Source organism: Schistocerca piceifrons, chromosome 4 (assembly GCF_021461385.2).
Source record: "Schistocerca piceifrons isolate TAMUIC-IGC-003096 chromosome 4, iqSchPice1.1, whole genome shotgun sequence".
NCBI lineage: Eukaryota > Metazoa > Arthropoda > Insecta > Orthoptera > Acrididae > Schistocerca > Schistocerca piceifrons.
Genome location: NC_060141.1, coordinates 543,409,602 through 543,436,366, shown reverse-complemented (window position 1 = coordinate 543,436,366; position 26,765 = coordinate 543,409,602). Strand labels below are relative to the sequence as shown.

At 39.1% G+C, this 26,765-nt stretch overlaps 1 protein-coding gene across 1 annotated transcript in view; it reads right to left on the bottom strand.

The window, feature by feature from the left end:
- LOC124796419 (proclotting enzyme-like) overlaps window positions 1-26,765 on the bottom strand; it is a 173,002-nt gene that overhangs the window by 10,313 nt on the left and 135,924 nt on the right. Inside the window, exons 4-6 of the mRNA XM_047260600.1 lie at window positions 24,352-24,440; window positions 7,930-8,065; window positions 6,924-7,062 (exon numbers count right to left, since the gene is read on the bottom strand). Of these exons, the coding sequence (XP_047116556.1) occupies window positions 6,924-7,062; window positions 7,930-8,065; window positions 24,352-24,440 (364 nt within the window). The remainder of the gene's footprint in view (window positions 1-6,923; window positions 7,063-7,929; window positions 8,066-24,351; window positions 24,441-26,765) is intronic.

The window sequence follows — 26,765 nt, the reverse complement described above, 5'->3', positions numbered from 1 at the left end:
TATGACAGGTGAAAAGTAATTATCATTTGGGTCAGTCTCACCCTGTATAAGCTAACAGTGCAGTTTTTCTGAGAAAGCTGTTTACTTTATGCTGTTTACTTTCAGAGTAATTCTAGAAACTGTGCACTGCTGGAAGCTCCTGACAGGAGAACTATCTATACTTTCATACAAAGCTTTCATATAAGCAATCTCCAGTTTCTGCTTGATAAATGGAAACTTTTTTTGTTCATAATAATTTGATTATAATACAGAATCTTTTCTGCAAGTAGGGACGTGTGAGGATACAGTGAATAATGTTTTCATATTAGTAAAAAAGAGTCATTCCTACTGCAGCAATTTCCTGTAGCCATCTTTGTTCCAAAGATGTTAAATAGCAGCATGGAACATACATTGAAGAGTAGAGACACGAACTACAATTACTCTCTCTAAGCCACTGAGAAGTTGAGCTGTGCACAGTACCCATCGTACATGAGCAGTTGACATGAGTTTTATCATACCTACCAACAGAAGTGTCACTTTTTTCCCTCTAACCAACACATCATCAAACTTGATCTTACAAGAGTTCTTGGTAAGACTGAAAATCTCAAGGTATCTGATTTGGTTTAAAGCTTGGAAAACCGAAGATCACATTGTTTGTGCAGAATTAATGTCACTTTCTTATAGTTGGAGGGTGTGCTTTCTGTTGTATAGGACCTCAAACACCAATTACAAAGTCAAAATTATTATGGAAAAAGGAAAAGAAAATGTTACACAACTTGAGAGTTAAACCAGGCACCCTCTGCATAGAAAGTCTGATCATTGACCAATTTAGATGTTTGGACAACATGGTTGTGGAGTAACAGTGATTGATATAAAATTAACTTAGTATTAAGAAAATAGTCTTAATCACATTTTTTTATTTATTTGGTGCCGACCGGTTTCAGCTCACCGCAGGGGCCATCTTCAGGGTGAACATACCGCTGGTTGACTGCTGGTGGTGTCCCAGTCTTCTGCCACACCTGGTAGACGTGACGCCACCAGCAGTCGACCAGCGGTGTGTTCGCCCTGAAGGTGGCCCCTGTGATGAGCTGAAACCGATCGACACTAAATAAATAGAAAGACACGATTAAGACTGTTTTCTTAGTACTAAATTAATTGACCAATTTGCTGCAGAAACTGGTAATGGTCAACTACTCCTTTTCCCTATTCTCATGCCTATTCACTTACTATGTCCTGCATCTAGGGAATCTTATTTTAAACAATGGAAACTCCAGTTTGGAATATAAACAACATCAGGAAAAGGAAAAATTGCTACTCACCATGAAGGTGACTTGTTTAGTTGTAGACAGACACAACAAAAAGACTGTTACACATAGCCTTTGGCCAAAGCTTTCTTCAACAAAGAAACACACATTCACACAAGAAAGCACACTTCATGCACATATGACCATTACCACCAGCAGCTCCAACAGGCTGTGTGTGTGTGTGTGTGTGTGTGTGTGTGTGTGTGTGTGTGCGCGTTTCTTTGTTCAAGAAGGCTTTAGTCACAAGCTGTTATGTAACAGTCTTTTTTTGTGTCTTTCTTCAACTCAATGGGTCATTTTCATGATGAGTAGTGATCTACCTCTTTCCTAATACTCTCGAATCTTTGTTAGTCACTGTTAATTATAAAGTTTCAAGAATCATTATTAAACGAAAAATGTAGAGATGTGGTTCAGCCCCCTACTTATCACTCCCATAGCTACAGTGAAGATAAAATTAGGCTAAACACATTTTGCACAGAGGTGTCGAAGCACTCATTCTTTGCGCACTCCATAGCTGAAAGGGATGTGAAAAAAATCTTAACATGGTAAAATAGTAAGTACTTTCTAGTATGCACTTCATAATGGTTTGCCAAATATGTATGTAGATGTTTAATAGGCTGGGGATTCTTTCACTGATTTTGCAGTACATCTGTCCTCTCTTGTTATTTGCTGTTGACTTATATGCCCTTGTTGGAAAGGATTAACTTCATCCACTTAATGAACTCAAGACACAATTTATTCATATTCAGGATGGCCATTTACTTTATTGTTCAGAAACAGTGTTCCTCTGTGCGTTACATGACAATAATAGTGGTATATTTTCTTTGATCTTACAGGTGCATAAGTGCTGCTGTTGCAATTCTCTTTTCTCTCAAGCTATGCTCAGCTATTTGCACACAGGTGCCGAACCATTTTTTTTGTATCCTTACTTAAGCCTAATAAACATGGGTCTCTCTCACCCATGAGTTTGAGTGACTGACCCTTCCTTTTTAACCTTCCTCCGTGATGAGAGAACAATTAGTTCTGAAAGGTAGGCAGTGTGTGTGTCTTACTTTTTTGTGTGTGCATTGGCAGTACTATACATTTCATCTTTTTCTAGCCAACAGCTTTGGCTCACAATTTATTAGCCCTCTATTACTCTTAACCACTACTGACTGTTTAACACAGGAGCAAATTTACTTAGCATACTTCAAGTATCAGGTCCTCATTTGAGAACCTTGCACTAAAAATTTGTTTTCTGTTTAACACGATAAACATTTTATCATCTTGCCACATTACTGTTTCTTACAGTAACTTTGGTTTAATATGTCTTGCACAGAATTCCCACCTCCTGTTCCATCACCATTCATTTATTATTGTGATAGTGTAATCCACATAACAGAAGGCACCAAGGACAAAGTATTGAAAGCAGTGACAAAGCTGACAGTAGATAATGACACTTTGTAGTATCTTCATAGTTTATACACTAAGTAGTATTGTGTACTAAAGATATAAAAGGGCAGTGCATTGGCGGAGCTGTCATTTGCACTCAGGTGATTCATGTGAGGAGGTTTCCAATATGATTATGGCTGCACGATGGAAATTAACAGAATTTTAATGTGGAATGGTAGTTACATTTAGGAAATTGGTAGGGAACTTAGTATTCTGAGATCCACAGTGTCAAGAGTTTGCCAAGAAAACCAAATTACAGGCATTACCTCTCAAGATGGACAACACAGATGGTGACAGCCTTCACTTAAGGACCGAGAGCAGTGCTGTTTGCATAGAGCTGTCAGTGGTAACAGACAGCAAATATGTGTGAAATAACTTCCGAAATCGATGTGGGATGCACGATGAATGCATCTGTTTTGACAGCACAGCGAAATTTAGCGTTAATGGGCTACGCAGCAGATGTGAGTGTCTTTGCTAATAGCACAACATTAGCTGCAGTGCCCCTCCTGGGCTCGTGACCATATCAATTGGACCCTAGATGACTGGGAAACTGTGACCTGCTCAGACGAGTCCCAATTTCAGTTGGTAAGAACTGATGGTGAGGTTTGAGTGTGGCACAGACCCCACGAAGCCATGGACCTAAGTTTTCAACAAGGCATTGTGCTAGCTGGTGGTGGCTCCATAATGATGGGGGCTGTGTTTACAAGCAATGAACTGGGTCCTCTGGTTCAGCTGAACTGATCATTGACTGGAAATGGCTGCGTTTGGCAACTTAGACCATTTGCAGTCGTTTGTTGACTCCATGTTCCCAAAAAAAAAAAAAAAAAAAAAAAAAAAAAAAAAAAAAAAAAAAAAAAAAAAAAATGGAACTTTTATGCATGATAATGTACTGTATCACTGAGCTACAATTGTTTCCTACTCGTTTGAAGAACGTTCTGGACAGTTTGAGTGAATGACTTGGCCACCCAGATCACCCAACATGAACCCCATTGAACACTTATGGAACATAATCAGGAGGTCAGTTCATGCACAAAATCCTGCACTGGCAACACTTTCGCAATTGTAGATGGCTATAGAGGGAGCATGGCTCACTGTTTCTGCAGGGGACGTCCAAACGACTTATTAAGTCCATGCCATGCTGAGTCACAGCACTACACTCTGCTGAAGGAGGTCTAACATGATATTAGGAGGTATCCCATGACTTTTGTCACCTCTGTGTGTGTCGGTGTCTGTCTGTTAATCCTCAAAGTTGTGTGCTGTAAGAGAAGTTTGAGTTTATCATGTTTTCTTTCAGTTGCATTTTGAGATACTGTGTGTTCTAACTTGTGTGTGTGTGTGTTTTTTTTTTTTAATTTATTTTTTAAGTAAATAATAATATTCACTTGAAAGAAGTTTTTAAAATAGTTCATTTTAAATAAACATTTTCCCACCAGAACATCCATCTGAACATTTCCAGTTATGTAAAACATGTTGCATATACTCCTAAAACTTTGAACATTTCTAGGTCCCTAAATAAAATTTATAGACATTTTATCTGTACACTGTTGGTTTAAATACTTCATCTAAATGAAAGAAAAAAATGATATTCTTCTAAAAAAATATATAACTCATTGCTATAACTCTTTGGGGAAAAAAAACTAAATAAACTATGATCATAACTCTACATAAAGAGTAACATTTCAGTTTTATGCTAATAAAGTGGAAATGTGGTTTATTTATAAAATCAATAAATAGTAATGATATTTTAATGTATTTGCTCCAAAAAGGAAGTTTGTTTGTGTGTAATCTAAGGAAGTTTATTATATGAAAGGTACAGTCCACTGTCAAATGACATAAATTTCTTTTAGTGTCTGATCTTGAGTATCTTTATGACAGAGTTATTGTTATATTTTCACCCTTTTTTATGGAGAAGAGAAGAAATTATTTTGAAGCAGCAAAAGTATTTGCAGTCTGTTACAGTAATTGGAAACCACTGATCTGACTAAATCAGTTGACTGCAACAACTTTTTAAATACATGCTGCTTGACGCAAAACTGTTTTGACTATTTAGTAATAACCTATGGAGGCAGAATAAACTAGTATGATAACTGAAGCCCTGATTGATGATCTTGACTGTATTTTTACTTTATTAGTTTGTACTAACAGCACTGTTTGGATGGAGCTGCTGCAAATATAATGAAGCTGTAACCTTGTTCTAATACTAACTTAACATTCTCCCCACAACATGCAGTGAGTTTCCTTTAGTGAGTGTAGCACAAATAAAATTCACTATGACTGATTGTATGTCTGCTGATCAAAAGTGTTTTGTACTGTGACTGAGTACAACTCAGAATTTTTATAAATGGGTAGACCAATATGTATCAAGTGGAATACAGTGTTGACTATATGCAATGATGCTACCACATTATGTAAGCACAGAATTTAAGCTGTTGTTTCACAGCAACAGCAATCAACATATATTTTTCTCTCTTTTATTGTGTAGTAGGTGTGTTTCCTCAAACATAAAACTTGTTTTTAATTAGTCAATTATTGGGCAACATATGTTCTGTTGGGTTCCATTTTTTTAGTTTTTTATTAATTCATTACTCTTGGGGTATCTACCAGTAATTATAAATACCAATACAATCCTCTCAATGAATCAAGAACTGCCACCTGCTGTACCTATGATTAAGCCTATAGTTTTATTCCATTTCATATTCACCACAGTTTGATACAACCAAGTATTTGTCTGAGTTGATCGTTTTGGTTTGTTATCTTGCAGCAGCAGTAATTTGCTTGTCTTTAAATGTAGAAGAAATCTTGCAAACTAAACAAGTCTGTAGTACAAGAAAACACTACATGGACAAGAGAGTGATTGTTTCCATTAATTAACATACGAAAAATTATCCAGCAGTTTAAAGCTTTCAGAGAACTGCTCACATAATGCACTGAAAAAGTGTTGTGAAAGCAGTTTAATAATGATATACCACTAAATATAAAAAAGTACGTAAAAACAAGGCATTAAGTTTAACAATTCTTGTCACACACAGCATTAATCATTACAATCCCACTCAGAGATGTTACATGTTTAGTTTTTCTAGGAATGTAGATTATTTCAGACAAGTGCGCATACTGTTATATGGTATTCGTCAATAAGTAGCTGAGTTACGCGATACACTGAAACTGTCACTTGCAGGCTAACCAGAAGTATATTTATTTGGATGTGAACAGATTGTGACTGAAAAGAATTACACCACTGTTGGTGTATTGTTATTTTTATGGAGGGGAATTTATTTTCCAAATTTATAATATTCCAATATATTTTAATGAAGGAAAGATTAAAGCGACACTTATGTTCTGCCAGACATGATGAAGGATGCAGTCTTGTGATGTTTTTAATGTGAGACTGTTACCTGCTTTTCTCTGTGTGAGAATGACTGAATGTTGATTGTATGGTTGAAGAACTGTCAAGTCTTAAAGAGATACACCAGCTACAATAGGTGGTAAATCTTAACCCTATTTCACATGAAACTGTAGATACTTCAAAAAATGTTTGAGAAGTCAAATATTCTGCAAAAATACGAGGTGGCTGTAGATCATAAATTTGGCCGTTTCTTAGGTATATTATTGATCTTGCTTTGTTTTCAATTGGATGTGTAAATGATTTTCAGGGCCAATAACTATACTGAAGAGCAATTGTATTGGAGACCTCTTCTCCTGACGGTGTGTAACAAGTTGGGATTTCATCATAACATGAATTTTAAAAAGATATCAGAACTATTGGGAAGCCATGGTCATTTTTGACCACATAGCAGCTGCATGTAATGTGTGGAGATTGGTAAGTGAATTTCCAAAGTAGGCAAATAGAGCATTGCTGATGTGGTCAGTATAATTGAGGCAGTAATTGTGGAGAGAGGGGAGGGGGTGGACAGGTAAGTACTGTCATGTCTCTGAACTGTCCACTGCACCACAATTCAGAAGTGATGCGCCAGGGTAGTGTCTTGCTGCATGTACACCTCATTATTGTTATACTGTAGGAAAACTAAAGAGTGAATCAGGTCCCTGTATCATTCCACTAGAAACATTCTGCAGATAACAATTCCACTAGCCTGTAAATCCAGGCAACATTCCTGTGTAATTGACTTTGTTCCATGCTAATGTCTGTGCTCAGTGATGTGCATCATATTGGTTGGTGAATTTATTTCAGAACTTTAATGCATGATAACTTACTTTCACGAAGACTTCCCCAGCCAATTACAGTTGCTTCCTGACTCTCATACTTTGCACTTCCAGTTGGTAGACAGACAGGGCGAATCATCTTTGAGTATGTAACCGGGGAGTCCATTGTTAGAATTGCAACATCATTATACTGGAACAAACATTTAATTGATGAATATTAGTTTCTCTTTCTCTGTATTACTATGTTAGCAATTTATTTCTGTAAATTGTCTATATTTAATTCACTGTAGTGTGAAGCAAACATACAAATAAACTAATGCTAACAGCAAGTGTGTAAATGATGAATTACAGGAAAGAGAGGCAGAGGTCTGTTGGTTTGAGATTATTGAGACTTTAATGCCCTCTTGATGTGTTGCACGTTGGGATTTACTCATGAGATTTGGCTGACAATTGTCTAGTTCTCTTCCCCCCCCCCCTCCCCCCACCCCTCCCACCACTGTTACTTCATCATAAACACCAGTAAACAAGTCAACCAGAGATCGAAAAAGAGCACAAATGGGCAACAAATTTGATTGTTTGTTACTGAGAGTCATTGTATGTACATAAATCTGAACTCAGATTCCATTTTCTTGGTGTAGTAGTCTTTCACAAATTAGTACACACATCAGCAGTAATACCTGTACCAGAAAGCCAATAATGTATGTCACGTGACTTGACGTGGCTGCATGCAGGCTGTTTTCATAAATGAGCTGCATACTGTACTCTGGCTAAGATTTGAGCACTGCTGATAAGTTGCATGCTTAAATCAAATTATCTGTTTTTTTAATGTTTTTTAACATTTATTATTCAAAGAAGTTCCTGGAAATGTACAGGAAGTGTAATTTATATTTATTTACTTGTCAGTGCCTTTTCAGAAACTTCTGTTCTGTATGGCCTTATTATTTCATTCAGTCCATGTTCTGTATAAGATCTCTTGGTTGTATACAAGTGTATAATTGTTTAAATGTACTTACGTAAAAACATGCTTGAATTATTTCAGGCTATCAGTTATTCTTACCAGTGTACGAGCATCAAAACCACGATGTCGAACAACTCTCTTAACCTTCTTTTCGATGTGCCTTGTTTCCGTATTTATTCGTATATTGTAATCGCCTAAACGTACGGTAACTCTTGCAACATCCCAAGAGCTCATGCTGTGTGGAAAAGAGAAAAAAATCAATTTCTGTTATAACTTTTACATAAATACATGAAACAATATGAAATTCATGACATTCTGAAAGTCTACTACATTAATAATTAACAGATAATAATAGTTTTAACAATAAAATAAATATTTTCTTCAGAAGATGATACACAGAAATATCTCAATTTATTGTAATTATCATATTAAGTGAAGGAAGCACAAGCATTATAAACACGGGACAGGATGAAGGAGGTTGGTTCCTCATAACTTCTGACACCAGAATGACCACAAAATGCAAAACATCCTTGGATATTGCAGTCCACAGTACAATTAATTGAAGAGATAAGTGATCAGAAGAAACATTACCAAGGTTCAAGACAGATATCAGAACCTATGCAGAGAAATATTACAGAATTATAGAAAGGACAGGTCACGCCTCATTAATGGCATCTGTGGTGAGATAGAACAACAACAATATAATCACAATCAAGTATGGTATATGATCTCTTCAAGAAACTCAACAGTATCACCAGTGAATTTAATCCTTGTACATGGGTATTAAATGATGATAATGGTGACACTATCAGAGAAAAGGAAGACACAGTTGTGATGTGGAACAATACTGTAAAAAGTTGTATTCTGGAATTAACAACAATATGGACAGTCAAGCAGTTGATCAACTTACACCAGGACTTATAATCTTACACAGCAAAACAGAGAAAGCAATTCAACATCTGATGAACTATAAATTACCTAATCTAGACAGTATATCTGAGGATATGATCGAAGACATGGGGCAGGAAGATGTTGATGTGCTGCATTCATTTTTATGCAAGAATATGGTAAACTTAGGAATGGCCAGAAGACTGGTCGAAGTCTCTCCCATCCCCCTTTACAAGAAAGGGTGATTCAGAAACTGCTCCAACTACTGAACTATTGCCCTCATCTCCCACACAAATACAATTCTGCTCTACATCTTAAACCAGCATTTGAAGCCATATAGTCAGACACTGATATCTACAGAACAAGCAGATTTTGTTGAAGGAAAAGGAACCCATGAACAGATTGTCAGCATATATCAGATAATTGAGAAATCACAATAGTTCAGTGTTCCTTTTCTCATCTGGTTCCTTGGCTATAGGAAAGTCTTTGACTATGTTCTCTGGGAAAAGGTATGGCACACTTGACAGCCTGATCAGAATCCTATACAATGATTACGTCACAGCTGTGAAGACGAGTTCTGCAACATCTGATTATTTTTTCAGTGTATCAAAAGGTGTCAGTGTTGCGTTACATCCCCCAACTGTATAACATATATGTAGAAGATGTCATTTGGAATGCTCTTGATAGTTGGACTAAAGGTATCTCAATTGGTGGTAGAAGCATTAACAACTCTGATTTGCTGATGACACCATGCTTTTAGCCAGCAGCAAAGATGAACTTGCTGAGCTGCTAACAAAAGTAAAGCACATTAGTCTATCAGATGAATTAGGCATCAATCTTAGCTAATCCAAACTCATGGTAAGGAGCAAAGGTCCAACTTAAAGGTCAATTAAAGGAGCTGAAAGTTGTGCTTTCTTTCATCTACCTTGTGTCAATCACCTGCAACACAGGAAGCTGTGAAGGAAGATGTGATAAGACAATAGATTATACTGAGGCCAGCAGATGCGAAGCAGCTCATCAATATCTGGCAGCACAGTGTGATAATGAACACCCCAAATGTGTGACTGATTGAAAAACTTGTGTTTTCCATCTTCTTTTATGGTTGCGGAATGAAGGACCCTTAGGGCCAGAGACAAGCAGTGAATTGATGCATTTGAGCTTTGGTACTGATGCGGTATGTTGCACATAAAACTGACCGAAAGAACAACAAATGTGTCCATTATAGAGCAATGCAGTATCTTTGGGCACCTTTCTTCTCATTCTTTGGCCATATTGTGAGAAGAGATGGAGAAAATTGAGAGGAAATGATCATGGAGGGGAAGATTGAGGGCAAGAGACTAAGGGGAAGAGCAGCAAACAGGTGGATAGTTCATATCAAGGATAGATATGCTTGGTTCATGGGGTCATGATGCTTAGCAATCAGCACAACAACTTGTGATGTTGATGAGAGCAGTGACATTGTGTGACTGAAGTGAAGTGTCAGCCTAGCTCTTAGTGTATGGAAAATTATCAGCATAGTGACTGAAAGCACAAAAATAGCAAAATAGATTTTAATCTGTAGCTTTTAGGACTTGTTTCATTCAACAAAATAGGGAGATGAGAAACAGACGAAGTGAAGGAAAGACATATGGATGCTTGAGGTAGAGGGCATTACACTCAGTGCATAGCCTTGGATCAGGGGATGGATACATTATGGGGAAAAGAGAGTGCCCAATGTGAAAGTCTACAGCACCCTTACAGAGACTGAGAGATATATGTGGTTGTAAAAGAGCATGGGATCAGTATTTTATTAATATTCAAGTAAAGAAAATGCTTAAAACAGAGTTTAATTAAATATATTCATTCAATGCCTAAAACAAATGCAGGAAGAGTAAACATTGGCAATCATTACTTCTTAAATTCACAACAGGTAGCTGACAGTGCCTTTTTATGGTAAAGCCATTACTCTCACCAGTCAGCAGAAGTCGTAACATCACTCAGACCCTGAGACCTACTGATTGCGATGAGCTAAGGCATGTCAGTCAGGGGCCATTTGAAAGTAGCTCTAAAGTAAAAGGATTTGAAAATAAATCCTGTGAAAATCTTCAGGAACTATATTTCCTTATTTAAAAATAAATAAATGCGAATCAGAGACAATGATTTAGGATCTGTTTCAGACTAGCTGCTATTGTTAAAACAATGGAAAATAAATTTTATTTACATTTATCAGGCTTGCAATCAACTCATTTCTGAGAAATTGAAGAATTTGTGTTTTTGATCAATTGCAGATACACTCAAAGAGGAAAGCCCTCAGTAACAATGGTGATGGTCTAGTGGTGCAAGGCCTACATTCAGATCACAGCAAACTTTAACTGTTTGTATGCTTTGAATTATGCTTTTTTTGCAATATTTTTTACTATTTAAAGAGAAAATGAAAACTGTTGCCAGATTTTTGTGTTATTAATTTAACTGAAATGAATCACACTATGAACAAAGGAGAAAGAGTGATAAATGTATACACACAAAAATTTGACGACACGTTTGATTGTCTGTGCAGACTGAATGTTTTGCTCTTCTTTCTGTTTGGTATGTGTTTCTCCTCATAAAATGTAATATCCTTTTTTGAAGAGGCTATGAAGATATTAGAGGAATCAAAAGTGTTACAGAATTATTGCTGGTGTATATATATATATATATATATATATATATATATATATATATGGTTATAATAGAGGGAAACATTCCACGTAGGAAAAATATACCTAAAAACAAAGATGATGTGACTTACCAAATGAAAGTGCTGGCAGGTCGACAGACACACAAACATACACACAAAATTCAAGCTTTCGCAACAAACTGTTGCCTCATCAGGAAAGAGGGAAGGAGAGGGAAAGACGAAAGGATGTGGGTTTTAAGGGAGAGGGTAAGGAGTCATTCCAATCCCGGGAGCGGAAAGACTTACCTTAGGGGGAAAAAAGGACGGGTATACACTCGCGCACACACACACACATCCATACACACATATCCATCCACACATATACAGACACAAGCAGGTCTGTATATCTGTGGATGGATATGTGTGTGTGTGTGTGTGTGTGTGTGTGTGTGTGTGTGTGTGTGTGTGTGTGCGCGAGTGTATACCCGTCCTTTTTTCCCCCTAAGGTAAGTCTTTCCGCTCCCGGGATTGGAATGACTCCTTACCCTCTCCCTTAAAACCCACATCCTTTTGTCTTTCCGTATCCTTCCCTCTTTCCTGATGAGGCAACAGTTTGTTGCGAAAGCTTGAATTTTGTGTGTATGTTTGTGTTTGTTTGTGTGTCTGTCGACCTGCCAGCACTTTCATTTGGTAAGTCACATCATCTTTGTTTTTATATATATATATATATATATATATATATATATATATATATATATATATATATATATATATATAGTGTGGGAGGGTGACTTTTGGCAAGGGTCACACTCATTCAAAAACCACAGAACCCGAAGACGTTGTTGTGTCATGGCAAGTAAGTGCCGCCATTACAATAAGCACTGTCAACACCCAAATCCAGGACGCGTCTGAAGTGGGAACCATCGGCATCCTGGTCAGCGTCTGTTCACACAATGTGCGGCTGGTCATAATGCGCCAGGAACTAACAATCCCTGGTTCTAAACACCCAGTGGAAACACTGGACCAATTTGATTACAAGCAAGTATGACTCGTGCAAGTAATAACAACATTACCCCAGGTGGTAACCAATCCACCCATCAACAGATAGCAACCAGGAATTCGGATTCTGGGGAACCTGGACTTACACGATTACATCAGAGAAAGTCGGAGCTTTCTGGAAAACTTCCACTTAAAACACCTACATACATTGGAACCTTTAACATAAATACATTAATCCAACCAGGAAAACTTCTAAACCTTACAACAGAACTTGAAAAGCAAAAGATAGTAATACTAGCTTTACAGGAGACACGTTTTACAGATGAAGAAACATCAGATTATGGCAACTATCGCATCTTTAAGAGCAAGACGGATAAACGAATCGGAAGAGGAGCCCCCCATCTCGGGATGGCGTTTATCATACACAAGAGCGTGCTCAGCTCCATCAAGGAAGTTACTCCCGTAAATAATAGGATAATGACGATGCGCTTACAATGTGCCAACAAAACATACACAATGGTTAATGTTCATGCTCCCACGAACGGAGACAACAAGAAAAACCCCATAGAAACAGAAAAGTTCTGGGAAAATTTGGAGAATATAATGGTCAAGATTCCAAAAGATGATACAAAAGTTCTACTCGGCGATTTTAATGCCCAAATTGGTAGAGAGAAAGTCCACCAAAAAACCGTAGGCAAATATCCTGCACATAAATTTACCAATAAAAATGGTACAAGGCTCGTCGAACTATGTAAGCAGAATAACCTGAAGATAATGTCAACATCTCTAAGAAAATGTCCAAGAAAACAAAAGACATGGAGATCTCCTATACAACAAATTGGCGAGTTTCAAATAGATCATGTGGCGATTTCATACCCAGTACAAAAAGAAATTTACGACGTCCAAGTACGCAGAGGAGCAAACATTGATTCAGACCATTACCTAACTAGAATTAAAATCAAGTTTACAGCACGAAGAAGTCATCAGAAGAAAACAGAAATACAGAAATATGACACCAAGAAGATTAAAGAATCTAAAGTAGAAGAAGAATGGGAGAAGGAAAAGGCAAACACATGGGAAGAATTTCATTCTAAAATCACGCGAATAGCTAAGGAAACTATTCCCTTGAAAAAGATATTCAAACACCCTTGGTGGGATTCAGACTGTGAAAATGCATTGGAAAGGAGAAAAAAGGCATTTCAAGAATATAACAGTAAAAAATCACAAGAAAGTCTACATTTATTTAACGAGGTTAGAAAACAGGTTTCAAAATCTATTAGGCAAGCAAAAAGGAAGTACACAAAGGCACAACTGGATGCCATAGAAGAAAATTTCCAAAACTATAATACAAGAGACTTCTACAGAACTTTCGCAGATAAAATACGAGGATATATCCCTCAAAATTTATGTTTCAGAAAACCAGATGGTAAATTAGCCCTAACAAACCAGGAAAACTGTCAAGTATTGGCTCAATATTTTTCTAACCTACTAAATTGCCCAGAACCTAGTTTAAGGTTTCCCAAAGAAATCAGTGCCAACACTCAACCGGATTCATTACCACCAACACAGGAAGAAATCAAATGTCACATTAAAAACTTAAAAAATAATAGAACATCTGCCGAAGATGGCATTGTTGCAGAGCTATTAAAAAACCTAGGACCAAAGACGTTGCAAGAGCTCACAAAAATAATAACAAAAATATGGGAAATAGAAAAATTACCAGAGGATTGGAAATGTGCCCTTATTCACCCGTTACATAAAAAAGGAGACAGAACAAATGTCAATAACTACAGGGGAATCTCACTTTTACAAGTCACCTGCAAAATGCTCTCAACATGCCTGCTGAAAAGAACACAAGAGCAGCTGGAACGCCAAATTGGTGATTATCAAGCAGGCTTCCGCCCCGGTCGCTCATGCATAGAACAAATATTTAATTTAAAGACAATATTAAAACACAAAGCAATTAGAAATGCCCCCATAATTTGTACATTTGTAGATTTTAAGAAAGCCTATGACTCAATTGACCGGCAATCTTTGTTTAACATTTTAGAGGAACTTGGACTTGACTCCAAAACACTAAGGCTTATCAAAGAATCACTGACAGACCCTGTATCTAAAGTTAAATTCAGGGGAGAAATCTCTGAACCTTTTCTCATAAAAACTGGAGTACGTCAAGGTGACGGGCTATCTCCACTTCTGTTTAATATTGTCCTGGATAAAGTCATTAAGGAATGGGAAAAAGAATTAAAAAATCAATCCTACTGGAAACCAATCCATCTTGGTAGAACCAAAGACAACGTGGAGATATCTTGTTTAGAATTCGCGGACGACTTGGCCATACTTGCAGATGATGAAGAAATCGCCACCAAACAAATAGAGATCCTTAAGGAATGCGCGGATAAAGTAGGTTTACAAATTTCGTTTCAAAAGACAGAATTTTTCTGTACGAAATTCCATATACACAGTTTGAACACAAAATATGGAAAAATAAATAGAGTAAAACATTTTAAATACCTAGGTGAAATTTTGGAGCCAACCGGAGGAGAGAAAGTTGCACAGAAGATCAGACAACAGAAAATGAAGAGAGCATCTGGTATGACACATGAAATATACAATAAAAAATGCATCTCCTCGAACACAAAAATCGGACACTACTGCGCAGTAATTAAGCCAGCAGCACTATATGCTAGTGAAACGCTCACACTCCACACAAAATGTGATTTAGAAAAAATACTAAAAGAAGAACGCAAAATTATGATAAAGATTTTAGGTCCAAAATTAACAGAAGAAGGATACCGGATACAATCAAGAAGAACCACAGAAACTATATCAAACCTGGCAGCAGACATAAGAAGGCGAAGATTAAAATTTTATGGACATGTCACTAGACTTCCCCCCACACGACTCACCAACAGAATTCTCACTTACATAGAAAAAGTCAAATCAACAACACCATGGATTAGCCAAGTAAAATTAGATTTACAAAAAGCAAATATTGAACTTAAAGATGTCAAAGATAGAAAAACTTTTAGAAATAAGGTGGAAAAGTGGATTGTATTGTCGGTAAAGAGACCAGGAACAAAATGGACAGAAGAAAGAAAAAGAAAACATGGAGAACGAATGAAAGAAGTATGGAAGAAACGACGTCAGAAAGCTTTGCGTGATCCTTCTGGGTCCATTCGCGATAGGGAAACATTCCACGTAGGAAAAATATATCTAAAAACAAAGATGATGTGACTTACCAAATGAAAGTGCTGGCAGGTCAACAGACACACAAACATACACACAAAATTCAAGCTTTCGCAACAAAATGTTGCCTCATCAGGAAAGAGGGAAGGGGAGGGAAAGACGAAAGGAAGTGGGTTTTAAGGGAGAGGGTAAGGAGTCATTCCAATCCCGGGAGCGGAAAGACTTACCTTAGGGGGAAAAAAGGATGGGTATACACTCTCACACACACACATGTCCATCCACACATATACAGACACAAGCAGACATTGTTTTTTTGATCTATATGTTGAGTAAATATAACAGTTCACTTAATAACCTACCTCAGGTCAATAAGATGGATAATATTAAAAAATGTGCATCGAAGTAAGCGAAAATTACTTACTGTTAAAAAAGTAAGGTTTATTCATTGTATATTGTATGAAACACTGTGGATAAAGTTCCTTTGTGTTCAGCTGGACAAGATTAAAGGGAGCCAATACACAAATAGATTAATCAAAGAAATCAGTTCAACTAACTTTGATTAGAAGTACCTGTCATTTTGACTGTTTTGCATACTTTTGCCTGCTTTCATTTTATAGAATTATCTTCCGGAGCACTTCGACTAAAAAAAAAAAAAAAAAAAAATACTATTCAGCAAAAGCAAACAGTAAAAATACTGCATTCAGCAGATAATTACACATCTTGCACATGACTTCGAATTTTAACACTCATTTCTCAGTACACTTAATGGTGTTGTGGTTATTAATACAAACAGTTTCAAGTTAACTGTAATATACACAATACAAAACGCTATGTATACAAAATTTGTGTGTGTTTGGAGGAGATAATGTTACAGGTATACTGTCCATGGAGGTTTTGATGCTAGTAATATTCAAGGACCAGCACGAATCTGCTTGGTGGATTAGTGCTGAGGTCCGATGTGCCGACCAGCCTGTGGATGGTTTTTAAGGTGGTTTTTCAACTGCCTCGGCAAATGCAGGCTGGTTCCCCTTATTCCGTCTCAGTTACACTATGTCGGTGATTACTGCACAAACCGAGCGATGTGGCGCAGTGGTTAGACATGACTCGCATTCGGGAGGACGGCGGTTCAATCCCGCGTCCGGCCATCCTGATTTAGGTTTTCCGTGATTTCCCTAAATCGCTCCAGGCTAATGCCGGGATGGTTCCTTTGAAAGGGCACGGCCGACTTCCTTCCCCGTCCTTCCCTAATTCGATGAGACCGAAGACCTCGCTGTCTGGTCTCCTTCCCCAAACCAACCAACCAACCAACCAACCAATTGCTGCACAAATACTCTCTCCACGTACGCGTACACCATAATTGCTCTACCACACAAACATTTGGGGTTACACTCGTCTGGTATGAGACGTTCCCAGGGGGGTTCCACTGGGGGCAGAACCGCACAATAACCCTGGGTTTAGAGAGGGGCGGTGGTGAGGTGAGTGCACTGCTGTAGCCTGTTGTGGGGTTGTGAACCACTGAGGGCTGCGGCGGGGACAAAGCCTCACCGTCATTTCTAGGTCCCCGCTTCAATACACAAAACACACACAATGTTCAGGGACAGCATTCAAGCTGCCAAGTGATGAGTGCCATTTTAGAGATATTGCTGCAAGTGTCATCCATTTACATTAATGCACAACTGGCATCTCCATGCTAATGATTATTCAAAAGGTTAAAAAAAAAAAAAACAAGTGTTTCAGGAACAACAGTTGTAGCTTTGGCCAAATGGACAATCAGCTCTTCTGTAGGGTCTATTGTTGTCTCTTTCACCAAATGCTTCATCTCCCTCACAAAAGGAAATCTATAGGAGTGATGCTGGAGGTAGCCACAGAACTTGCCCTCCCCTCCAAATCCAACAACTGGGGAAAACATTGTCTAAATATGCTCTAACATCAAGAGCATAGTGTGCCGGAGCCTCATCATGTTGGAACCATAATCATTACCTGACTGGAACCATTTAGTTCCTTGGTTATGGATTGTGTGTTGGGGTAGTTCTCAATTCACTACAACACAGCTTCCCCACAATGATCAGTTATCAAACTGCCAGGTCTACTAGTTTGCCATTAGTCTTGTCTAAGGGATCCTGTTTCACAAAGCTGGTCATCCTGTCTTTGAAATGTGACACGGAAACCATTCAACATACAGGTGTCTTGCTGCTTGACTGTTGCATCATGCTTCCCTGTAAATGTGATACATGCTAGCTAACTTGGCTAGTGTGTAACGACCTTACAATAATAACATAATTGTTTATCAAGGGATGTGGACACTACTAGTAGTATCTTAGCCTTCCTAGCAGTGAGGTGTAGCTGAGTTGCAAATCTGATTCCAGTGTCAAAGTGTTGCATATGAAGCAATCAAAACAAGTGTGAATTTTGGCCTAAGGGAAGTCCAGCATCAAGGTCTCTTAATGGGGAAATGTGCACTTGTGAGATGTGTGTCACATAACAAAATTTTTTTCTTTATCTCTTCCAATAACTTTACAAATCTGTATATATATTCTTTTACACCCTGTATATGACCATGTTACGTGACAATTAATCATGCCTCCTTACCTAGGGGGGTAGTGTATTCTGGAGCAAATATCTTCAACTAGCTGCCAGCAGACTTAAGGCAATAAAGTTGGACTGTAGACTCAAGACAAATCTATACCGTATTAGCAGCTTCTTCCATAAATCATCAGATTATGTAAATTCAAGGATTGAAGACACCTTTTAGTAACAAAAAAGTGACAACGTTCATCACAAACAGGCCTCTGTTCTTACTAATACTGCCTGATGATTATGAAAGCAGTCACATAATATTAAGTATGGAGTAGCAGGTAAACAGTAGTCACTTGCAAGGACAGAGGTGAGATTTGTAAATTATCTATTTTGAAAAACTTCATCCTGCTGGTTGAGAACCATTCAAAAGTAGCTCCTGTGACAGGATAAAGGTCACAACATTTCTGTAAATAAATAAAAAAGGGGTGGAGGTAGAGGGGGGGGGGAGGTAAAAGATAATGCCACAGATTCCATTTTGGGCTAGGTATAATTGTTACAACACAAGAACACAAGAAAATTTTATTTATATGTATCAAGATCGCAACTAAGAGTCTCTAAAAAATTGAAGAAAGACTCACGTCTGGTCAGTTGCAGATACACTTGAGAAGAAAACTGGGGACAAGGCCAAAGTAAAACAATGTTTGATACACAACTGTTTGGAGAATGCATTTTGTGTAATGTTTGTAGTGATGCATAATTCTCACATTGTAAGACTGATAGTATTGGTACTGATATTCAATAAACATTATCTATGGGAAAATAGTAGCATAAAGCCTGCTTGCAGATCACAGACAACTCACTATATTCATGAGTAAGAACTACAAGTTTTTGCTATTTGGCAAGATAATGGAAGCTGTCTCAAAATCTTTTGTGAATAAGGTAAAAAGTGATCAACATGTGTGCCTGTGTACTTCGATGGTCCTCAGTGCAGACTATATGATCTGTGTGTGTTTTTCTCACACAGTATATTATCCTTATTTAGTGGATTTGAAGCTAATAAAGCTATCAACACTGTTTTACAATTGTGACTGCTTTCTCTCTTCCTCTGTGCTTCTGTTTCTTGAAAATTTGCTTATCTTTTTCCTAACATGTGAAGCCTTCACAGTGCATCAAATTGTGCTCATCATAGAAGCAGATAAAACAGATACATTCTCTGCACTTTGCCCACTAAAGAGAAAACAGATAAATTCTCTGCACTACGCCCACTAAATGAAAGCCATTTTCTGGCAATCAAAAATTTCCTGCCTAATTTGTGATGGAAAGCAAATTTCATTTACTTTCATGAACATTCTTCATTTGGCAGTTGACTTCAACATGTATCATGTATATGATGATATCATTTGAAATACTGAAGCTGGTTACTGATTATGTACAAGGCTGTAGATCATTGTGGCATTAGTTTGATGATGTAGTTCTCTGTTTGAACTCTGATAAAAAGTGTAAAGTCACCTGGCCTACAATAATCATTGCATGATTAGTGAAAAATATCTTGTCATTGGGGGGGGGGGGGGGGGGGGTGTTGTTGCTGTTGTTGTGGTCTTCAGTCCTGAGACTGGTTTGATGCAGCTCTCCATGCTACTCTATCCTGTGCAAGCTTCTTCATCTCCCAGTACCTACTGCAACCTACATCCTTCTGAATCTGCTTAGTGTATTCATCTCTTGCTCTCCCCCTATGATTTTTACCCTCCACGCTGCCCTCCAATACTAAATTGGTGATCCCTTGATGCCTCAGAACATGTCCTACCAACCGATCCCTTCTTCTGGTCAAGTTGTGCCACAAACTTCTCTTCTCCCCAATCCTATTCAATACTTCCTCATTAGTTATGTTGTCTACCCATCTAATCTTCAGCATTCTTCTGTAGCACCACATTTCAAAAGCTTCTATTCTCTTCTTGTACAAACTATTTACCGTCCATGTTTCACTTCCATACATGGCTACACTCCATACAAATACTTTCAGAAATAACTTCCGGACACTTGATGTTAACAAATTTCTCTTCTTCAGAAACGCTTTCCTTGACATTGCCATTCTACAGTTTATATCCTCTCTACTTCGTCCATCATCAGTTATTTTGCTCCCCAAATAGCAAAACTCCTTTACTACTTTAAGTGTCTCATTTCCTAATCTAATACCCTCAGCATCACCCGACTTAATTCGACTACATTCCATTATCCTCGTTTTGCTTTTGTTGATGTTCATCTTATATCCTCCTTTCAAGACACTGTCCATTCCATTCAACTGCTCTTCCAAGTCCTTTGCTGTCTCTGCCAGAATTACAATGTCATCGGCGAACCTCAAAGTTTTTATTTCTTCTCCATGGATTTTAATACCTACTCCAAATTTTTCTTTTGTTTCCTTTACTGCTTGCTCAATATAGAGATTGAATAACATCGGGGAGAGGCTACAACCCTGTCTTACTCCCTTCCCAACCACTGCTCCCCTTTCATGTCCCTCAACTCTTATAACTGCCATCTGGTTTCTGTACAAGTTGTAAATAGCCTTTCGCTCCCTGTATTTTACCCCTGCCACCTTTAGAATTTGAAAGAGAGTATTCCAGTCAACATTGTCAAAAGCTTTCTCTAAGTCTACAAATGCTAGAAACGTAGGTTTGCCTTTCCTTAATCTTTCTTCTAAGATAAGTCGTAAGGTCAGTATTGCCTCACGTGTTCCAGTATTTCTACGGAATCCAAACTGATCTTCCCCGAGGTCGGCTTCTACTAGTTTTTTCATTCGTCTGTATAGAATTCGTGTTAGTACTTTGCAGCTGTGGCTTATTAAACTGATTGTTCGGTAATTTTCACATCTGTCAACACCTGCTTTCTTTGGGATTGGAATTATTATATTCTTCTTGAAGTCTGAGGGTATTTCGCCTGTTTCATACATCTTGCTCACCAGATGGTAGAGTTTTGTCAGGACTGGCTCTCCCAAGGCCGTCAGTAGTTCCAATGGAATGTTGTCTACCCCGGGGGCCTTGTTTCGACTCAGGTCCTTCAGTGCTCTGTCAAACTCTTCACGCAGTATCGTATCTCCCATTTCATCTTCATCTACATCCTCTTCCATTTCCATAATATTGTCCTCAAGTACATTGCCCTTGTATAGACCCTCTATATACTCCTCCCACTGTTCTGCATTCCCTTCTTTGCTTAGAACTGGGTTTCCATCTGAGCTCTTGATGTTCATACATGTGGTTCTCTTATCTCCAAAGGTCTCTTTAATTTTCCTGTAAGCAGTATCTATCTTACCCCTAGTGAGATAAGCCTCTACATCCTTACATTTGTCCTCTAGCCATCCCTGCTTAGCCATTTTGCACTTCCTGTCGATCTCATTTTTGAGACGTTTGTATTCCTTTTTGCCTGCTTCATTTACTGGATTTTTATAGTTTCTCCTTTCATCAATTAAATTCAATATTTCTTCTGTTACCCAAGGATTTCTACTAACCCTCTTCTTTTTACCTACTTGATCCTCTGCTGCCTTCACTACTTCATCTCTCAGAGCTACCCATTCTTCTTCTACTGTATTTCTTTCCCCCATTCCTCTTAATTGTTCCCTTATGCTCTCCCTGAAACTCTGTACAACCTCTGGTTCTTTCAGTTTATCCAGGTCCCATCTCCTTAAATTCCCACCTTTTTGCAGTTCCTTCAGTTTTAATCTGCAGGTCATAACCAATAGATTGTGGTCAGAGTCCACATCTGCCCCTGGAAACGTCTTACAATTTAAAACCTGGTTCCTAAATCTCTGTCTTACCATTATATAATCTATCTGATACCTTTTAGTATCTCCAGGGTTCTTCCATGTATACAACCTTCTATCGTGATTCTTAAACCAAGTGTTAGCTATGATTAAGTTGTGCTCTGTGCAAAATTCTATCAGGCGGCTTCCTCTTTCATTTCTTAGCCCCAATCCATATTCACCTACTACGTTTCCTTCTCTCCCTTTTCCTACACTCGAATTCCAGTCACCCATGACTATTAAATTTTCGTCTCCCTTCACTATCTGAATAATTTCTTTTATTTCATCATACATTTCTTCAATTTCTTCGTCATCTGCAGAGCTAGTTGGCATATAAATTTGTACTACTGTAGTAGGTGTGGGCTTCGTATCTATCTTGGCCACAATAATGCGTTCACTATGCTGTTTGTAGTAGCTTACCCGCATTCCTATTTTCCTATTCATTATTAAACCTACTCCTGCATTACCCCTATTGGACTTTGTATTTATAACCCTGTAGTCACCTGACCAGAAGTCTTGTTCCTCCTGCCACCGAACTTCACTAATTCCCACTATATCTAACTTTAACCTATCCATTTCCCTTTTTAAATTTTCTACCCTACCTGCCCGATTAAGGGATCTGACATTCCACGCTCCGATCCGTAGAACGCCAGTTTTCTTTCTCCTGATAGCGACATCCTCTTGAGTAGTCCCCTCCCGGAGATCCGAATGGGGGACTATTTTACCTCCGGAATATTTTACCCAAGAGGACGCCATCATCATTTAATCATACAGTAAAGCTGCATGCCCTCGGGAAAAATTACGGCCGTAGTTTCCCCTTGCTTTCAGCCGTTCGCAGTACCAGCACAGCAAAGCCGTTTTGGTTATTGTTACAAGGCCAGATCAGTCAATCATCCAGACTGTTGCCCTTGCAACTACTGAAAAGGCTGCTGCCCCTCTTCAGGAACCACACGTTTGTCTGGCCTCTCAACAGATACCCCTCCGTTGTGGTTGTACCTACGGTGCGGCTACCTCTCATTGAGGTTGGAGGCACTGTTGAAGATAAGGGGATTCTCTAAGCAATGAGTGGTACGGTGATGCACTGGAACAGAGAACACAATTTGGTGATTTTAAATTGAGACAAAGACTTTTTGTTTAACTGGCTTATTTTTTATTGACACTTTGCATGTTTGAGGCTGTCTGATTATTTGCTTATCTTTGATGGACAGATGAAGAGAATATGACTCTCAAAATGCATAGTTGTGTGCTAATACTGCTTTATTATGCACTTTATGCAAAATAAATATAACAATACATATATTTTCAAAGCTTTTACTAATTTTCTATTGAGATATCTTTCCAATTTGCCTGTTCCCTTAACCCCCTCCTTCCTCTGAAAGTAGTCTTTGACAGTGTCCTGGACTACATAATGAAAGCATTCTTCCTATTTATTGGCTCCCTTACCACATTATACTAACCTCTACCACTTTTCATATATGTCTACAGTATCTCCTCTTTTTAAACTTTGGTATATTTCTTTGGTTTAGCAGGAGAGCTTTAATTGGTACTTGTATTTCCTTTTCTCTCATTAGGTCTTTCTTTTGCTTTATTTGCATCCTGTGTTAAAGAAATGAAGTTTTGTGTTCAACACCCAGTTGACTGCTAGGTCATTAGAGGCAAAGCACTAGCTTTTTCACAGAGATATAAAAGGAAACATGCCATAGCCTTATCAAAAGGTGCTATGTGAGACTTGCCTGTAATGCTTTAGTGAAACTATGGAAAATTTAAATTGAAGGTTGGGCAAGGATTAGACTGTCATTTCTCCCAAATATGAGTCTGATTACTTAGTCGCTTCACCATTTCTCCAAGTGAAATTCTGTAAATGAATGAGGTAAACTGAATAATCTTGTCATTGATGATGATGATGATGACTGGTTTGTGGGGTGCTCAACTGCACGGTTATCAGCTCCTGCACAAATTCCCAACCTTTGCTCAGCCCAATCTCGCCACTTTCATGAATGATGATGAAATGATGAGGAAAACACAAACACCCAGTCATATTGAGGCAGGTGAAAATCCCTGTCCCCACCGGGAATCGAACCCAGAATCTTGTTATTGAATCCGTACTTTAAAGTATCCCTCGTAATTCACGCTGGCATATAGTTAGTTAGTCTCTCTCTCTCTCTCTCTCTCTCTCTCTCTCTCTCTCTCTCTCTCTCTCTCTCTACAAATTCTTATTACTGTAGTATTTCACCTCTGTTTGCAGTTCAGCTCAAGTGAAAATGTGTGGTGTTTATGATAATAGACTTGAAATGGAAGAAGCTGGCTTCCAGAACCCTCTCATACATTATGATTTAGCATTTTAATTATTTCTAAATCACTTCCTAGTCTTAGCTCCCAATGCACAGTTAAATTCAAATATTTTTCTCCTCATGTTTGGACTTATAAAATACTAATGAGTACAATGCAGTGTCCAGAAAGCTGTTGACATTAAATCAGTACAGTATTTGGAAGTTATACTTACTGAGCGACACAGTGAGCAGCAGTGAGAATGTGTGTTGTATCAATGAGGGAGCCTCCACAGAATTGCCGTCCACTGTTGAAAAGAGCTGCCTGTAAAAAATACACTGTATATCAACGCTGTGATTTTTAGTATGCTTATTAAAATTATTACGAGATAATATTGAATGTGTAACAGAAATTGATGGAAGTTTTATAACAAAACAGATGTACACTCTCAAGTCACACATTGTGACCAGATTTCAGTCTATAGCACATAGCTCATGACATGTGACATGATGTACACTGGATAGTGTACATAATGTACACTATCAAGTATGTACACTACTGGAAATTGAAATAAGAACACCATGAATTCATTGTCCCAGGAAGGGGAAACTTTATTGACACATTCCTGGGGTCAGATACATCACATGATCACACTGACAGAACCACAGGCACATAGACACAGGCAACAGAGCATGCACAATGTCGGCACTAGTACAGTGTATATCCACCTTTCGCAGCAATGCAGGCTGCTATTCTCCCATGGAGACGATCGTAGAGATGCTGGATGTAGTCCTGTGGAACGGCTTGCCATGCCATTTCCACCTGGCGCCTCAGTTGGACCAGCGTTCGTGCTGGACGTGCACACCGCGTGAGACGACGCTTCATCCAGTCCCAAACATGCTCAATGGGGGACAGATCCGGAGATCTTGCTGGCCAGGGTAGTTGACTTGCACCTTCTAGAGCACGTTGGGTGGCACGGGATACATGCGGACGTGCATTGTCCTGTTGGAACAGCAAGTTCCCTTGCCGGTCTAGGAATGGTAGAACGATGGGTTCGATGACGGTTTGGATGTACCGTGCACTATTCAGTGTCCCCTCGACGATCACCAGTGGTGTACGGCCAGTGTAGGAGATCGCTCCCCACACCATGATGCCGGGTGTTGGCCCTGTGTGCCTCGGTCGTATGCAGTCCTGATTGTGGCGCTCACCTGCACGGCGCCAAACACGCATACGACCATCATTGGCACCAAGGCAGAAGCGACTCTCATCGCTGAAGACGACACGTCTCCATTCGTCCCTCCATTCACGCCTGTCGCGACACCACTGGAGGCGGGCTGCACGATGTTGGGGCGTGAGCGGAAGACGGCCTAACGGTGTGCGGGACCGTAGCCCAGCTTCATGGAGACGGTTGCGAATGGTCCTCGCCGATACCCCAGGAGCAACAGTGTCCCTAATTTGCTGGGAAGTGGCGGTGCGGTCCCCTACGGCACTGCGTAGGATCCTACGGTCTTGGCGTGCATCCGTGCGTCGCTGCGGTCCGGTCCCAGGTCGACGGGCACGTGCACCTTTCGCCGACCACTGGCGACAACATCGATGTACTGTGGAGACCTCACGCCCCACGTGTTGAGCAATTCGGCGGTACGTCCACCCGGCCTCCCGCATGCCCACTAAACGCCCTCGCTCAAAGTCCGTCAACTGCACGTACGGTTCACGTCCGCGCTGTCGCGGCATGCTACCAGTGTTAAAGACTGCGATGGAGCTCCGTATGCCACGGCAAACTGGCTGACACTGACGGCGGCGGTGCACAAATGCTGCGCAGCTAGCGCCATTCGACGGCCAACACCGTGGTTCCTGGTGTGTCCGCTGTGCTGTGCGTGTGATCATTGCTTGTACAGCCCTCTCGCAGTGTCCGGAGCAAGTATGGTGGGTCTGACACACCGGTGTCAATGTGTTCTTTTTTCCATTTCCAGGAGTGTATTTAGATCACATAAATGAGTGTTTTTCTGAGTCGTGAAACTGATGATACTTTATTTTCTTGCCAAGGAGATAAATACTTCTCAGACAACAAAGTTAGTTAATTGTTTGCTTAGAGCTATATAAGCGTATCAAGACTAGAATTGAGGCAGCATTGTGAACTGCTGTTTTGGAGACAGCAGAGCTTCCAGGCACAAAAGTGAATTGTGGGTATAACGTTGGATGAAGTTCAAACAACATGATGCACTTGTAATAGCTTATTATCAAAATAAACTGGAAGGTAACCAGACTAAAGTCTACAACAACAGATAAGCAAACTATGTTCTTCTTTATAGATCTCTAAAGTGGACAGTGTGTGTGTCTGTGCTCATATTAATCAAGATTTGTCAACAGAAAATGCTTGAATTCGTTCAATGGTATTGAAACTAGGGTGTTACTGATGGTTTGGTGTCTTTGTTGTCACATTTTCTGCTTCATACAACAGTTGGTGCTTGCAAACAGGGGTGGGAGTGATGTGTGGAGTCGAATGACGTGTGCATTGTCAGCTGCAACAGACAGTCTCGAGTTTGACTGAGATAAACTCACGCTACAACGTTCTTCAGCACGCCAGTGCGGAAGTTGGCACACAAACAGCTAGTTAAAAATCCGTGCAATCGATACGTTTATTTATATGTA